The sequence below is a fragment of the Gadus macrocephalus genome, chromosome 18 (genome assembly GCF_031168955.1).
Source record: "Gadus macrocephalus chromosome 18, ASM3116895v1".
Lineage (NCBI taxonomy): Eukaryota > Metazoa > Chordata > Actinopteri > Gadiformes > Gadidae > Gadus > Gadus macrocephalus.
The window spans coordinates 9,954,399-9,969,752 of record NC_082399.1 but is presented as its reverse complement, the minus strand read 5'-3'; the positions used below and the strand labels follow the sequence as shown (position 1 = coordinate 9,969,752).

At 48.3% G+C, this 15,354-nt stretch overlaps 2 protein-coding genes across 3 annotated transcripts in view; one reads left to right on the top strand and one right to left on the bottom strand.

The window, feature by feature from the left end:
• The window catches only part of cpped1 (calcineurin-like phosphoesterase domain containing 1), a 35,426-nt gene extending 28,613 nt beyond the window's left edge, over nt 1-6,813 (bottom strand). Inside the window, exons 1-2 of the mRNA XM_060036201.1 lie at nt 6,566-6,813; nt 5,109-5,318 (exon numbers count right to left, since the gene is read on the bottom strand). Of these exons, the coding sequence (XP_059892184.1) occupies nt 5,109-5,318; nt 6,566-6,629 (274 nt within the window). The 5' untranslated portion in view covers nt 6,630-6,813. The remainder of the gene's footprint in view (nt 1-5,108; nt 5,319-6,565) is intronic.
• Nucleotides 6,814-8,032: 1,219 nt separating this feature from the next.
• Nucleotides 8,033-10,881, top strand: shisa9a (shisa family member 9a). 2 transcript variants are annotated; one of them, XM_060037116.1, is made up of 2 exons: nt 8,033-9,000; nt 9,646-10,881. In XM_060037116.1, exons 1-2 carry the CDS (start codon nt 8,486-8,488, stop codon nt 9,848-9,850), a joined length of 720 nt encoding a protein of 239 aa, XP_059893099.1. In that variant the 5' UTR covers nt 8,033-8,485; the 3' UTR covers nt 9,851-10,881. The 2 variants fall into 2 exon arrangements, with proteins under 2 accessions (XP_059893099.1, XP_059893098.1); XM_060037115.1 differs by having other exon boundaries at nt 8,034-9,000; nt 9,634-10,879.
• Nucleotides 10,882-15,354: the final 4,473 nt, after the last annotated feature.

The window sequence follows — 15,354 nt, the reverse complement described above, 5'->3', positions numbered from 1 at the left end:
GAAGGGCATGGGTTATTGTGTGTGTGTGTGCATGTGCGTGTGCATAAGCGTGTGGGTGCGAGCGTGTGCATGTGTGCTGCTACGACCTTGTGATCCCAGCAGGGAGTCGGCTATAGTTTATTTTTGCGTGGGCTACGGCGGCGTTTGACTGACCGGACATCTGTCCGGGGAATCCGCCCCGGACCCCCACCGCCGCCAGCTCCCATCAGTAAGGCTGCGCCCAGATGTCATTATGACTCAGTATTTATCATCACGGTTACGGCGGGGATTAATGACTCCACTGTCCGACGGGGCAAACATGTGCTGCCTTTTTAGATTTGATGCCCGTATAATCCGGCCCCCTTCTCCTCCCCCCGAAACCACCACCACCACCACCACCACCCGCCGCCGCCACCACCACCACCACCACCCGCCGCCGCCGCCACCACCACCCGCCGCCGCCGCCGCCGCCGCCGCCGCCACCACCGCCACCACCACGCTACCCCTGCTCCGTTTCAATGATCCAGCGAGGTCTGATGTGCACCAATCGGACACATTCACTGCGGGCAGGGAGGACGAAAGAAAGGCAAAAGGCAGTGGTGTATTTGCAGCGCAGCGTTTCAGAACGGTGAGCTCACGTCGTGGTACACACCGCTGAGCTGGCACACCGAGGGTCGGCTGTTTACCGCCCAGAGGAAGATGAAGAAGAAGAAGAGGGGGCAGAGGATGAAGAGATGATACCGGGAGGAGAATGAAGAAGAGAAAGACAGAGAGACACAAAGGGAAGACGAAGAGAGTGAAGCGGAGCGCGGCGGAAACAACATGGCTCAGAGAGAACACCTGAGGAAGCACAGATTGAAAAAGAGAGAGAGAGAGACGGAAACAGAGAGAGCAAGAGAGAGCGAGAAAAGGAGCGATGGAGAGATTGAGAGAGAAAGACAACAGGATAAGAAAAGAGGGGGTGAAAAAAGAAATAGAGTCGCCAATTTCCTGTCGCCGGTGGTGCTGGTGAACGCAGTATGGCGGTCCATTGCCTCGCCTCTCCCCCCCCCCACCGGCAACCTTTCCGTTCAGCACATTAAATAAATGCTTGGAAGAGGAAATGTCAACAGAGGAGCGAAGGAAGGATCGCTACCCCCCCCCCGCCCGCGAAACCATCTCCCCCCCTCCACCACCACCACCACGCCGGCCCACCCAGGCACCCCGGCCTACCCCGCGGCGGGCAACATGGTCGGACCACAGCGTCCCAACGGCACCGGAGCCGGCAGCGAGGCTGTTGATGACGGACGGGGGGGCGTAATGAGGAGGACGCATGCAACATGCTCCGCCAGGGTTGTGACGCTAACACGGGCTGACACTGTGGTGTCAACCCGGGCCCCCGGAGCAAGGCACTTCCTAAACCCTCCGCCACCACCACCACTCACACCCCGGCCCACCAAAGCAACACCATCCACCACCAAAAGCTTACAGTATCAGTGTCTGCGATGGGCTCCGAGGCCAGGACCCGGAGGTGACCTATAAATGCAGCTTAACGGGGGCGGCGGGCTGGCTGACGAGGCAAAGACTGAGGGACTGAGACAGCGAGGAAAGCTCAGCTTAGAGGCTGGGATGGGGAAGTCGTGGACAAGATACGAGCATAACATAGAGACAGACTGGGAGGCAGAAAGCCAGACCCTCTGTCTGCGATAATAGAGAGGGCTAGTGTGAGGGCTGTGCTTTATGACTGTCCGGGTAAGGATACAATTCAGCATGGGTTATGTTTAGAGGCTGGAGCCACAACAAAAGAGAGAAAGAGGAGGGTGGGGGTGTTCCTTTGGTGGGGGTCATGATGACTAAGCTGGAGACCAAATCGTAGATAGAGTACATTGTGGATCAGCCCTTTGGTGATAAAAAAAAAGGTGACACTGGAATGGCATGAAAGTCCATGTCTGAAACACAATGTTCTACGTCTGCACTGCCGGATAACTTAAGTAATCTTTAGATATCTTATCTTTTGTTATGTTTTAATCAGTGGGTTGAACACATCTCAAAAAGGAAAGGGTTAGGGTTAGGAAAGGGGCAAAGAGAAAGAGAGAGAGAGAGAGAGAGAGAGAGAGAGAGAGAGAGAGAGAGAGAGAGAGAGACAGAGAGACAGAGAGAGAGAGAGAGAGAGAGACAGAGACAGAGACAGAGACAGAGAGAGAGAGAGAGAGGGAGAGAGCGAGAGAGACATTAAAGAGACACATGAAGGCAATGAGAGAGTGAGTGAGGAGTGAGCGAGTGAGCGAGAGAGCGAGAGAGCGAGAGGGAGACAGAGACAGATAATTAGAGACAGTGGTAGAGAGAAAATTGGCCTGTCTACTTACCGTTCTTCCTCTCCTCTCTTTCCCTCTCAGTTTTTTCCTCAGCCCATTCCTTGAGGCTATACAGGAGAGCAGGCAGGCAGGCACCCCATGCTAGCCCACCTAATTGTCATGCAAAGGTAGTTTGCCTCGGTTGTTAGCTCGCGGCGCTCTTTTTTCCTACTAACTGTTATCTCTCCAGTGTGTCTACCCCGCACGCTCCTCTTACCCCGTTATCAAATTAGGCCAATATCTGGCCAAAACACACACATGCACACGCACACACACACACACACTCATTTCATAACTCTTAACGGAGGCATATGCTGGCAGTCACAGTGTTTCAAGCACACAACCGGCGACAACCTCTATCTTGAAGTACTGAGGTGTGCGTGTGCCTATGGCCATACAAGCCATTTCACAACCAGATCTATAAATATCAATTCCCACACACCGGATGGTCTAAACAAAGAAAAAGAAGGCGAATAAAACAGCGCCTATATTATCCAAAAAAAACAGCCGGGTCAGATACCACGTAAGTTGGGGAATTAACAACAGACACTAAGTTAATTGTGTACCACCTTCGTTTAGAAACTTTCCAGGGGGGGTTGTAATATAAACAAATGTAACAATAATTGTGTAGTTCAATATCTAACCTGTTTGGAAAAAGTGAAGTGTTTGCAGTGAGTCACTTTGTAACGTCCTGAAACCTCCACATATGTACAGCATCGAAACCAAAAATGGAGCGAGAGGCAATTCGTCAGTCTTGAAGTGAATACAATACAGGCACACTGGCCTTCAGAAAACAACACGACTTTTATTTAAAACGAGCATGAAATGTTAAAGAGGCCTCCCATTCTGCCTCCGCACAAGCCCCTGTGCCGTTACCCCCCCCCAATGCTAGGGCTGCCTTTATATTAAAATAGCTTGAAGACTCCCAGGTGCTTTTTCATAGATAAACAGCGCACACTGTCACAGCGCCTCCAGTGTTTACTAACCGGAGCCATCAGTCAGAGAAATGAATACTCTTGTTACTCTCCGACAAACCAACAACCAAAAAAATATTAATTATAATTTTACACTGTGCTAACTCATTTTTTGCAAAAAGAGCTAACGACATGAATCTTGGCTAGCTGTTTCACGGGATGATTATCAGCTCCTGTCGGAATTTGTTCTGGCAATCAATTAGATGAGCAGGCGGGGGAGGGGGGTGGGGGGCATATCGGAGCACATCAGAGTGCATACCCCCTGATGATGAAGCCAAATTGAGACCCATCTATCGCCAAAGCTGAAGTTCCTTCACCCAGCGTTTTAATTAAGCCTAGCACTATCTAAGGGGGGGAGCGGTAGGATACATTAATCATTTCCTTGGCGCCGACATATTCCATTCCCTTTAAAGACGGATGAGTGCTAAAGCTGGGAATCTGAGCACGGCCCGCGTTCTGACACATCTCAGAGGTAGATGTACGTGATCAGTGGGAGGGAATAAAATGGATACCGCTATGCTAAATTTTTTTTGCAGATGCGAGGTGGGTGTGTGTACACACTTCGCCAGAACCACTGAGCCAGCACCCACTCCTGGAGTTGAGGATGGTAAAAAGCAGGACCTGTTCAGTTGATTTTGTGCAGAGGGCAGCAGTTGAATCTCTCCGCGCCGGTGCATGTGTTCTGTCCCCGGCGTGTCTGTGGGATCCCTGTGCGAGGTGCTTGTTTGCCCTGGTCGCCCGTTGTGGATATGCACCCGGTATTGATTTATACTCAGGCCACTGAAAACCCCTCTGCTGTCTCAAGTGATTTACTGAGCATTCAGGTCAAAAACAATCCATTCTGCCTGGGGCGTACAAGTGATTGCCATATCTCCAGAACCACAGCTGTCTCAATTTGTCACGTCGTACCGTATTACAGGTTGCAATGGACCCGACTTGATCGAATTTTAAATTACATTTCACAGGATATAACCCTGATATACTTGGGTTAGAATAAGTGATATGTTAAGTATAGACATGTGGTTACACTCTGTGCCTGTGCCCATATCTTGACAGAATAAAATCTGTCTGGTACCATGGTGAATGGAATGTCTTGGTCGACTTACCAAGAACCTAGTTTGACATTTCCAGAGTTGCTGCCTAGATTTACTCCAGGAAACTGCTTCCAAATGAGGTTTTCTCATTGCCCAAAGGGGTCAATTAGGCTGATTGACTAACCAAAGCACAACTAAGCTTTTTTACTATTATCTGCTCATTGGCTAATGCCACCTTAATCACTCGCATACATGTCATTAATTCAGTCAAAGACAGCTTGGTTGTCTTTGACTGCAGAACTCAGCTTTTTCACTACTATTTGCTCATTGGCTAATGCCACCTTAATCACCTGCATACATGTGTTGGTTTAGTCAAAGACAGCTTTGATAGATGTCGTAGTGTTCCTTCGCCAAAGCCTTTTACCCTACAGAAATCCTATGCCTGTTCAAGGCTTTAGAAATTAAACTTAAAATGTTCAGCCATCCATCAAACGTTAAAAAAAGTATTTGAGATAATTATTAATTTTCCATTGTTTTACCGGCAATAATTGTAACATTGATGAGATGAAAAGGGTTTTCTGGAATCAAGAATTTCCATACAAAATGTGTGTGTGTGTGTGTGTGTGTGTGTGTGTGTGTGTGTGTGTGTGTGTGTGTGTGTGTGTGTGTGTGTGTGTGTGTGTGTGTGTGTGTGTGTGTGTGCATGTCTGCAACTATGCATGCATGTGTATGTGTGTGCACGTGTGTGATTGTGCGTATGTGCGTTGGTGTTTGTGCGTGCGCGTTACCTGGCATGGAGTGGACCAGGTCCCCACAAAGCACCATGAACCTGGGCCGGGGGCGGAGCTTGTTGACGGCCCCCACCGTCTGCTGAATGAGCTGCACCTCCTCCGACCACACGTCCCCAGGTCCACTGTCCCTCCAGTCGTTGATCAGCCCCAGCTGGGGGTCTGCGGCCTGGATGAAGCAGAAGGGTCCTCGCCACTCACGCTCCACATCTGACCGTGGACGCCAAGGAGAAGATGGGGAGAGGGGATTTGATGGTTAGGGTGTTTGATGTCATGTGAAAGTGGAACCCCAGTTTTGGTTGTTTAACCTTCGACAGAGCACACTGGAATTGCCTTATTATATGCAATAGCAATTTGTAGTAGACGCCCTCCATTAAATAACTCTAGGCGTTAGATTAGGTATGTGGTGCCTGGTCAAGGAAAGGTAACGGAATTCTAAGAATCAGTGGGAATACAAATATATAGCTCAATGTTGAAGTATTCAGCAGCAGCGTGACTCAAAAATCGTTGATGGAGCCTCACGCGTAAATAGTTACTACCACACCTCCTACCTTATTACTGATATATTTATAAGTGATCCGGTAAAAAATGATATTATTTAAAAAGAAAAAACACCAGCATTTGTACATGGAAACAGACCTAACTGATGCTGAGTGGAGTTGGGATATGCAATGGGACCTGAGAGACAGCCTGGAGCAGGCATGTAGACATGCAAGGCAGTCCCCTTGTTCATCTGATTTGGAGAAATACTCGTCTGCTCCCCCACTATCTCACCACCACTATCAGCACTTTCAGTATTTAACAAGCTCTCAATGCAATAGTCTCTTAAATTAGTTATGATAATTATGTTCTCCAGAGAACCAGGGAATGGAAAAGAAATAAGACAGAGAAAATGCAATCACACTCCTGGGAACAAAATGAGTCATTACCTTCAAGACGATCTTGTCTGGATAATTGACAATTTGTGAAGGCATAAATCAACCATGCTTTGAATGTATGTTTTCAAGATGTGAAATAGATTCATAGAAAAGTGAGCATTCTGTGCTACAACTAGTGATAGTTAGATTTTTAACAAGATCCCAACATTTCCACACATCCAAGTATTCCCAAGCAGCCCCGTATGAACACGCTACTTTCCGAAAGATACCTACTTTAAGTTTATGTGTGAACTTGTCTGAATAGAGGAGCGATAGCTTCGCATTCATAGTGCATTTCTTTAGGCAAAAGCTAAAATAGGGAAGTTACAGTCACAAGATCTTAAGAGAAACGGTAACAAAACATCACAGCCGTCAGATGGCTTGTATATTTATATTATATATACTGTATATACTGTATATATTAATAAATAAGAACTGGTAATAACTCTTGGTGCACTGTGAGATCCACGACTATTTACTTATTAGTTACGCTCTAACTATGGTTAGCGACTAGCTAGTCAGCAGGGGCTAATCCAATACCTTCTGTCAGTCCGCTGAACGTACGCCGTTTTGCTCGTAAAAAGATGTCTCCGTTCTCAGCCATAAACACGCTTTAAGAAAATATCCAAGCAATGCAATGAATCTCCAAGTATATGCCAACGGTGCGTGTAACTAGACAACTCCGGTGGTTTTCTCGCTGCTCTGCGAGGTTGCAAACTCTGTTTCGGCGATCGACTAGGCGTCCTGTCTACTGTCACGGAACTTCACCGAGACGCAACAGCCACCAAGCGGTGGCATGCTGCAGGGGAGGCGACTTGTTACGCGCTGGCGGGTTGTTCCGTTGCATAACTTTCACAAAGTACGAAATGCATTTGCACAAAGTTGTGCAACCCAGTTGACCTAACACATGTTTCAGTGGAGAGAATGCTTTGATTCCCCCCTTATAACCTAGATCCATTTAAGTATTACCTTAGGTATGTTAGGGGAATTATTCAGACTCCAGCGAGCAGCACCACGGATAGAGAAGAGACGAACCGTTCAGTACCATGGACAGGTACAAATGGAAGTCGTTAATCATCCAAACGCCAGCAATCCGATCTGTGAGATTTTTGGTGATTGCAAGTATATCGAAATGTAGGTCTAACGTTATGTATCCGAGCATTTAAGACAGTTGGTTGATGATTTACAAATACATTTTTAGTTCCCATATAACTTCTGACATACTACTACTAATTAAGAGTTTAAAACACGGATATAACTACAGACATGCCCGTCTGCATCTCTGTATAGCCATATCTCTGTCTGTATCTGTTTAACAGCAGGCTGTTGACCCCAGCCTGCTGTCAGCAGCAATCATGCTGGAGTGACTGGCTGTCTAGTACTTCATTATGTCTGAAATCTGACTGTCTCCTAACCTAATATTATTAATTAAATCTCCCTACATGTTAACGTTTTTTAAATCTCTGACCAGTGGGCCTGTAATCAAGATATTAGGCTTATTTGCTTGGCTATTTTCATAATCAATGATCAGGAGCAAAAGTACATCAATGACAAGTCCGAGGGGGTTGTAAAACCTTCACAGGTTACAGCCTATAATTGTTTTCACAAGATTATTGGAAAACGATTTAAATTAAACGAATTGTTCCTGGTGAGGCTGCAGTCGCCACGACATTGGGGAGTTCACAATCGTTTATATCAGCAAAACAAAAATAACTTGGGGAGTAGGACCTTAGCCTGAATGTTTCGGGTAGGCCACCCGGACTAGAGGCCTGCTTTTTCCCGGCAGACGGGGAAGTAGGCCTGGTCATCAGACCTTCATGTTGCAGATAAGACACATTATGATTCAATAAACATTATGATTAAATAAAGCTTTGTTAACATTCGAGTGAAACCTTTTGGCCATTTTTTGTTTCTGGGTTAATATGTCAATACATATTCTCTCTCTCCCTCTCCCACTCCGACTCTTGCACTATATCTCTCCTTCCCTCCCCTTCCCCGTCTGCGCTCATCTCCACCTCTCTCTGTGCGCGCGAGGCTTCACCAAACCTCGGCTCTCTAATTCGCTCAGTCGCGCCGCGCGCTCCGTTGGTGTGGCTCGCTCTTCTTCCTCCTCGTGCGTAAGAGCGCGCCGATGGCCATGTTCAAAGAGATGCAGTTGTGATAACGCAACGTTCTGAGAACCCGCGATGCGCTGCCGAACGGACCCATAGGCGCTCCATTGGATGTGTGTGCAACATCTCAGTTTGACATAACATTTAATCCGATATATTTCAGGTATAGAGTGAAGACTTGAAGATTATCGGCGCATGCGTTGGTTTTCTCGAGAAAATGCCAATCGCCGCGGATGGCGGTGAATTGTCGTTTGGATGTATGTTCCTGGACTCCTGATTACACCAGCGTTTGCCTGTCTTTCCTCCTGTTTCGGTTACGCATGCAATTGAGCGAAGGTGCAAAAGCACCATGAAGGGGAAATACTTTATCCTGGGCTACTTGTTGGTCAAAGTTATGGCCCTTGTATGCAAGGCGGACGGCGAGCCGGGCTTGCTGGGGGGGTTCGTCATGATCACCACCTCCAACGGATCCAGGGAGGAGGAAAGCGTGTCGGAGGAGACGCCGCACACGGAGGAGGAATGCCGGGGTTACTTCGACGTGATGGGCCAGTGGGACCCGCCGTTCATTTGCAAGACCGAGAATTACCTTTACTGCTGCGGCACCTGTGGCTTCCGATTCTGCTGCTCGTACAAACACTCGCGCTTGGACCAAAGCACCTGTAAGAACTACGACACCCCGGTGTGGATGAAGACCAGGGAGACCCCGTTCAAGAAGATCAACAAGCTGCACGACAGCACCAAAGACAAAACCAACTTAATCGTTTACATCATCTGTGGAGTAGTGGCTATCATGGCTCTTGTGGGTATTTTTACCAAACTGGGTCTGGAGAAGGCTCACCGACCGCAAAGAGAGAACATGTCCAGGTTAGTCTCACTGTGCTTCTGGTTTTCTTCCGCTCTCCCCCCTCTCCCTCTCTCTCTTCTATCCATGAGCTTCCACCTGTTTTTATCTCCTAACTCCCGCGCTGCGCTCCGCGCGCCTGTTCGGGACTTGCAGCATCACGCGGACAGTCTGGAGCGTGCGAAGTGCTGTTCTTTGTTCCTCTCCTCTCGGTTTGTGTACTTATGCTCACAAGTATACGGATCAGGCTTCCACCGTGAAACAATACACTCAGAAATACGCACCAATGAACTCCCCCTGCAGCTGCCGTCGAAATTTTCACATTTCTATTGCATAAATAATGCATTTGCACATAGCACATTTCAATATGTGAAATGCCCCCCCCCCCCCCCCATATTTGAATGAAAATATGGTGTGCATAATATGGTGTGCAGAAAATATGGTGTGCAGAGGCACAGGTTAACTGATAAAGCAAGCATATCATACACACAATTCCTAATATCTGTCTTTTTCTCCCACCAACCTCACCTCGGCCTCTCTCTCTGTCTCTCTGTCTCTCTGTTTCTCTCTCTCTCTCTCTCTGTTTCCCTCTGTCTCTCTGTTTCCCTCTGTCGCACTCTCTCCCTCTGTCTCTCTCTCTCCCTGTGTGTGGACAGGGCCGTCGCCAGCGTTCTCCAGGGCGGAGCTCCGGGTGAGCAGTTTCGGGGTAAGGACCCCCCGGGGATGCATTCTCAGCACTTTGTTGCCAAGGCCACTAACCTCCGTGAGTTGCTCTGCCACTGTTTTTGGACAGCTCATTACTGGTCTGGGGTGAATTGTTGGTTGACCTACATCAGTGTTCTGTTGGAAGTGATGATTGTCGCGGGGTGTTAATTGTGTCGGCATGAACAGGGGCAGTTGGTGTGAGTATAAAGACACGGATATGTTGAGAGTCGTTGATAGACGCAGTCGGGGATAGGCCGACTGAGTTTAAAGTAAATTAGCCTATTGTAGTCGAATTTAGAGTCAGAAGGGGGCAGCCGTGGTAACTAACCATGATGACATAATTTGTTGCTAATAAATATTTGCACAAAGAAAGTGGATTGAGATGATGCCTACATTGTTGCCACTAAACATTTCTCTTGATTATTTCTTGAGGCATGCTGGTATATAAGCACTGGTAGCTAGCCAACCCTTTCATATACACAAAGCACAGACGGCTGCTCCATGTGGTTTCTGATGTGCTTTTCGAATCCGTTGGTTATTCGCCGGTATATTTTTATCTTATGCCCACATGTGATAACAAGTGTAGAGAGAGAGAACTTGAAAGACAGTGTGCGTGTGAATGTGTGAGAGGAACAAGCCTGATATGGTGAAGCGGTGAAGAAACGAGAGAGCGATAGAGTGAGAGAGACAGACAGAGAGAGGGAGACAGATTGAAAGAATGCAACTGAAAGAGAGCGAAGACATGGGCATAGATGTGGACCTGTGTGTGTGTGTGTGTGTGTGTGTGTGTGTGTGTGTGTGTGTGTGTGTGTGTGTGTGTGTGTGTGTGTGTGTGTGTGTGTGTGTGTGTGTGTGTTGAATATGAATATGAATCTGAATGCCATCTATTTCTGTTACGTCCCGTGGGCTGCTACAGTACAGTTTTTTTGGTAAGCTTTGTGTCTTTACACCAGAACATCAAACAACTAAGAAGAACGCAGACACCAACATCAGGCAGTTAATCTCATATTTAGCCCTCAAAAGGTTTCTTACAAAAAATAACATCATTGAGCGAAAGCGAAATTATTGCAATTCGGTGGTCATTATTCACTGATCTCCAGAGAGCCTTTCCAGAAACCAGACTGGAAACGCTAAGTCCACAGCAGGAAGAGAAAGGACGGATGTATCTAAGCACCTCCCACTCAAAGTGTTCAATTTCCACCGAGATTACATCAGAGTGCAATTGTGTTGGACGGGTCACCACCCACCAGCGATCCACCCCCTCCCCCTCCCCCTCCCCCGCCCCCTCCCCCTCCCCCGCCCCCCTCCCCCGCCCCCTCCTCAGCCACCACTGGCCCTACCGAACCAAGGCTCAGTGGGGGAGCCGTTCAGTTGACATGAAGTCCAGCCCAGACACCCCTCTCCTCCCCCACCACAACCACCACCACCACCAACATTACACCACCCTACCCTAACCACAGCTGCACTAGAATGATGATCTGTTGTCGTGTACGGAGGCCTGGATCTGGGATGATTCCACCCGACGCCCGTTTCCAACTGTGATGATTGAGAGAGCGTTCGCGAGGCTTTGGTGCCTTTCTGATGAAAGGTTTGCCAAGAGAGCTTTAAAGTCTGCTTCGCTAACCACGCAGAAATATAAGGCATGTGCAGAAGTCCACTGTGTCTTTGGTACAGTATAGAGTTTCTGATGTAAATTATGCCAATGCATTGAGATACATTTCAATGTCTGTCAAAAACCACTAATCCCCCAGAGAGAGGGAGCGCGCCGATGCACTTTTCATTCCACGACACGTGGCGGTCCCCCCGAAAAAAAGAAGAAACATTTATTTCAAACGTTGGATTGTCCCACTTTTCTTCCTGTTGTGTTATTTTCATCATGTTAGGTAAGCATCGCTACAACTCAAAGATATAGGAATAAATAGACCTGGGAGACTAACTTCTGGTGCGCTTCCCACCGGTAGGCAAGGGCAACATGAGTAACCACTCCTCCGCCCCCGCGAAAATATGCGTTGTTTGTGTCTGTGCAAGTGTGTGTGTGTGTGTGTGCGTGTCAGCATGTGTGTGTCTGTGTGAGTGGATGTGCATGTGCATGTGTGTGTGTGTGCATGTCAGCATGTGTGTGTCTGTGTGAGTGGATGTGCATGTGCGTGTGTGTGTGTCTGCTTGTGTGTGTGTGTGTGTGTGTGTGTGTGTGTGTGTGTGTGTGTGTGTGTGTGTGTGTGTGTGTGTGTGTGTGTGTGTGTGTGTGTGTGTGTGTGTGTGTGTGTGTGTGTGTTTGTTTATGTGAGTGTGTGTGTCAGCTAAGGGTGCGTGGGGCTGCATAGTAGCCTGATGATAAAACAGCATGTACCATATAAACTGAGGACACGATGATCTAACCTTGTTCATGTTAAAGCAGCCCGCCCACCACGTCGTAAACATGGATCTCATTGAAAGAAAAATGAGGGTGGAGGTGGCTTTCACTAATGGCCCTGGTTAGTTCCATAGGCGTATTTCATCGGTCTGACCGCAGAGAGATACATGGTGAAGTACCTTTAAACTGGAGGATACATGAGCTTCAAGTAGGTGACGGGGACGGGGAATAAGCCGACCTGTAGAGAGGAGATAGGAGAGAGAGAGAGGGTGAGGTAGGGAGAGAGAGAGGAGTATTACAGGAAGCGGGCGATCACCTCTATTGGTCAAAAGGAGGCTGCTGTGAAATAGTGATTATTACCAGTGATGTGGAACCTGCTCTCCTGAACCTACTAATCCCAGGGCTTGTGGGTGGAACGCTATTAACCTTTGTGATCCGGCAGGATCTCTCGTACCTGATGGGTGTACACATCCCTTGTTCTCTCTCTCTCTCTCTCTCTCTCTCTCTCTCTCATAGAAAGAGGAAGAGGACATTTATTACAGATGGAGCAATGAATTGACGATGGGAGAGAAGAAGGAGGAGAGAAGAGGAGGCAATGGTTATGGATGGGTTATTTCAGAGTTAGAAGAAGAGGCTGATGAAAAGTAAATCAAATGAACAGTGCTGGATGATGATTCTTTGCCGAGATAGAGGAGCAGAACGCACGGTAAAGCAGATGATTGGAGGAAGAGGAGATAGGAGGTGAAGCGCTATGTAAAAATAAGTGCCCGGGTGGAATAGGCCGCTGCACACGTGCATCTTCTCCTCACACAGTGTGCACATGCGCTCGCACCCCCACATTGGCGCTGGAGACGGGTCAGGTGTTGTGGTGAGAGGGGCCGTGTGGGATTATGTATTTCAGCGCACACCATTTATTGATTATAGTTTACGGCCAGTATTGCGCTATTACCGGCGTCAATGAATCTGTGCTGGCAGCCTTCTCCCTGGCTTATTCCGCGGCGGAGAAAGTCCCTCCGGGGGGCTTGTGTGGCCTGTCACTCACAGAATAGTATTTGTCTGTAAAAGCAATCACTGGGAACAGCTACGCTGCTCTATATCATTTATATGCCTTGGACTGCAAAACTGTTTATTCAGTGCACATTTGTCAACAGCGAGCAAAGCCCTGCGCTCCCGCTGGTTGGTGCACGCTGTGTCGGGGTTGAAGACATATCCCCGGTCACCTGGGCTCTGGTGGTATTATCATGAATGGGTTTGTCTACGAGGTTGGTTGTGTGTTAGCGTGCTCCCTACGTCCCACTGCATATGAATCAAAAGGCAAGAACCTTTTAGCAGTGAACACTCCTTTGTGGCCGTAAACAAACCAGCCCATCGTAGAACCTCATCGGAGCGTCTCGCAGACCGCTTCCATGGCGTGTTTAAAGTTGTCAGATCTAGTTCGGGAAAAGGGGGGGAGGGAATCCACTTTCTGAGATTCGTTCTCAGCATCAAAGAGGGCAAGAGAAAAGGAGGATAAGGAGGGATAGAAATATAGAAGGAAAGAGAAAGAAAGGAAGAAAGAGAGCAAAGGGATGAAAGGCAGCGAAAGGAAAGTTAAAAGAAAGATATTTGAAGAGATTTGCGAGGGTGGGTGAAAATAGTATGAAGGACGCGAACACAGAATTGAGACAGCAGAGAGTTGAAAGCTATAACACATTTTGATGAGTGTGTGCCATTGTCCCGAAACAAAGTGGTCATATCTTCATTATCAAATGTCTGAAGTACAGAACTCAGACCTGAGTTCAGTTCCTGGAGAACCGCTCAAACCAGACACCACAACAATGCGGTGGCATGTGATAGTCCCAGCCTTGAGGAGCTCAATATACCACAGAGGCGGCTAACTGTAGACAACTCTAGCGTCGAGAAACAGGGCTTTAAGGTGACTCAATTACACAGCACCATTGTTCCCGACCGTCATTTAAGGGTTTCCGACCGCTCCGTAATGGTAACGATCAGAACAGATGCTATGTCAGTGTTTCAAAGGCGTACTAGCGTATTAACGCTCACGCCCGTAGATTACATTTTATTGCATTGAATTATTCCGAAGAACGCTTACTACGGGCCGTTTTCAGGATTTTATTTCCCATTGTCTTGGTTTTTTCATCGTGCCGCGTCTCCCTGTGGCTCGTGTTACTGAGATGCTGTGGGTTTATGAAGAAAGCGGCCTCCTTTAACAGGAGCCCGAGCACTCCTCAAAACAGTTCACTGATGAGATTAATGACACCCAAATAGGTTGCTGCCACAGATGCTAGGGTAAAACAAAGTCCTCTCCGCTGCCTGTGAATTTGTGTGTTTTGAGTGTGTTCCTTTGAATCGTTCACTCATCGCATCGCTTCTTCAATGCACACATTGTGTCTCCGTGCGAGTGTGCACAGTGGCGCAGGCACCTGCGTATGTGTAGCGTTGTGTGTGGTTGTCAATTGTACGGTGGGGAGCCCTTTGGTCCTTAAAGGCAGGTGCCACCGCCCCCCCCCCCCCCCCCCCCCCCGCCTCCACACACACACACACACACACACCTCCTCTAGGATCTCGCATCTGATTTGATAGGCAGGCTAGACAATTACACACACAACCACACACACACACACAAACAAACAAACAAACATAACACAGCACAGAAGATTCAATCAAACCTAGACAGGCAGACGGTACAGAGTCAGAGAGAGAATCAGAGAAAGATTGGCAGGTCCTTTTCTTTGGGGCCAATGAACACAACCCCACACCCCCTCCCAACACACAGTCACTCACACACACACACACGAACAGAAACACACACAGAAACACACACACACACACACACACACACACACACACACACACACACACACACACACACACACACACACACACACACACACCAACATTAAAGTGGGCAGCATCCATACCACCATCCACTCACACACCCACGGGCGCCTCGTGGCATCGCCAGCCGGCGGAATAGGCGGCTAACGCTCCCCGACGCCCGCGGCGGTGTGGTGATGTTTCAGGCGTCTCCACGGCGACTAGAGACACAAAGTCAAACGTAGACACAGAGTCAAATGAATGTCACACGCTCGGATCGGCAGACAGACCCGACTAGACGCCATCCGGTCGGATCCCCCTCCCCTCGGCCCCCAGGTCTCCGCCTAAGTCTATTCATCCGAAGGCCCCTAAGCTCCTCAGGGGACGCAGTCAGACTCCTGTTCATCAGAGCTACTGGAGGCCCGCGTGGAACCAACAGCAGACGTTGGCTAAATGTAGTCACAGAGATGGGGGAGGAGGGGGAGGAGGGGGAGGATAGGGG

Bases quoted from the DNA above. Each gene is read 5' to 3' on its own strand.
- shisa9a (XM_060037115.1), top strand. From the start codon at position 8,486: ATGAAGGGGAAATACTTTATCCTGGGCTACTTGTTGGTCAAAGTTATG. The intron at 9,001-9,633 runs GTTAGTCTCACT...GTGTGTGGACAG, and splicing joins CAAAGAGAGAACATGTCCAG to GGCCGTCGCCAGCGTTCTCC.